Consider the following 757-nt stretch of genomic DNA (forward strand, 5'->3'; position numbering starts at 1 on the left):
TTCTTCTGTGGATAGTCCAATGGATTATTTGTGTTGCGTGGAACCAACTCGTATGAAGAAGGGTTTATTCGTCTCTGCTATATCACAAACAAAAAAAGCAGTAAAATTTGACAAGCTTATATATTAGGAAGTGGGTGTGGTTTTTCCTAATTATTCAAACATTTAAAGAGATGTTGATTCGCATACATCGGAATTTGTGAGAATATTGTTATCAGATGTAAATTGGATAGATGAGAACCATGAACACAAAGATGTTAATTTGAATAACTAATGTAAGCAATTGAAAAGAAAGGCATTTCCTTTATACAAGGATAAAAAACATGGGAATGTGAATTTAGACAGATGTTAAGATGAGATAATTAATGAATCATGAATCATGAATCATGGAAAGCATTCCCATCTTATACAAAATTTATTTTAATTTTCGCGACTTTCGCGACATTCCGGAGAGGAAGGGTTGGAAGAGTTTAGTGAGTGGATAATTGGATTATGCCTTAGAAGGTATATTAGATTTAAACTATCTGGGTATATTCCTGTACTGGTATTATCCAGTCGGCTCCGGCATTTCCATAAGGAATGTGTGTCGCTATAATAAAGATTCCATTTGTTTATTTCCTTTTCATTGAGACCTTCTGATTGAGCTTGCATAATTAAGATTTTGGTTGCTTCGGCTAATTCATACGATGTTAATTCTGTTTCTTCTGGTACTTCTTTCAACCATCTGAATCTTCCTTCCTTTGACATGTATCTTATAAAT

General features: G+C 33.4%; 1 protein-coding gene across 1 annotated transcript; it reads right to left on the reverse strand.

Moving 5' to 3' along the window:
- Window positions 1-417: 417 nt before the first annotated feature.
- LOAG_16110 (hypothetical protein) lies at window positions 418-744 on the reverse strand (the record flags this gene model as incomplete). Its single annotated transcript, XM_003151597.1, has 1 exon — window positions 418-744. The coding sequence occupies one exon, from the start codon at window positions 742-744 to the stop codon at window positions 418-420; it is 327 nt and encodes a 108-aa protein (XP_003151645.1).
- Between the last annotated feature and the right edge of the window lie 13 nt (window positions 745-757).

Source organism: Loa loa, assembly GCF_000183805.2.
Source record: "Loa loa unplaced genomic scaffold supercont3.4084, whole genome shotgun sequence".
Classification (NCBI taxonomy): Eukaryota; Metazoa; Nematoda; class Chromadorea; order Rhabditida; family Onchocercidae; genus Loa; species Loa loa.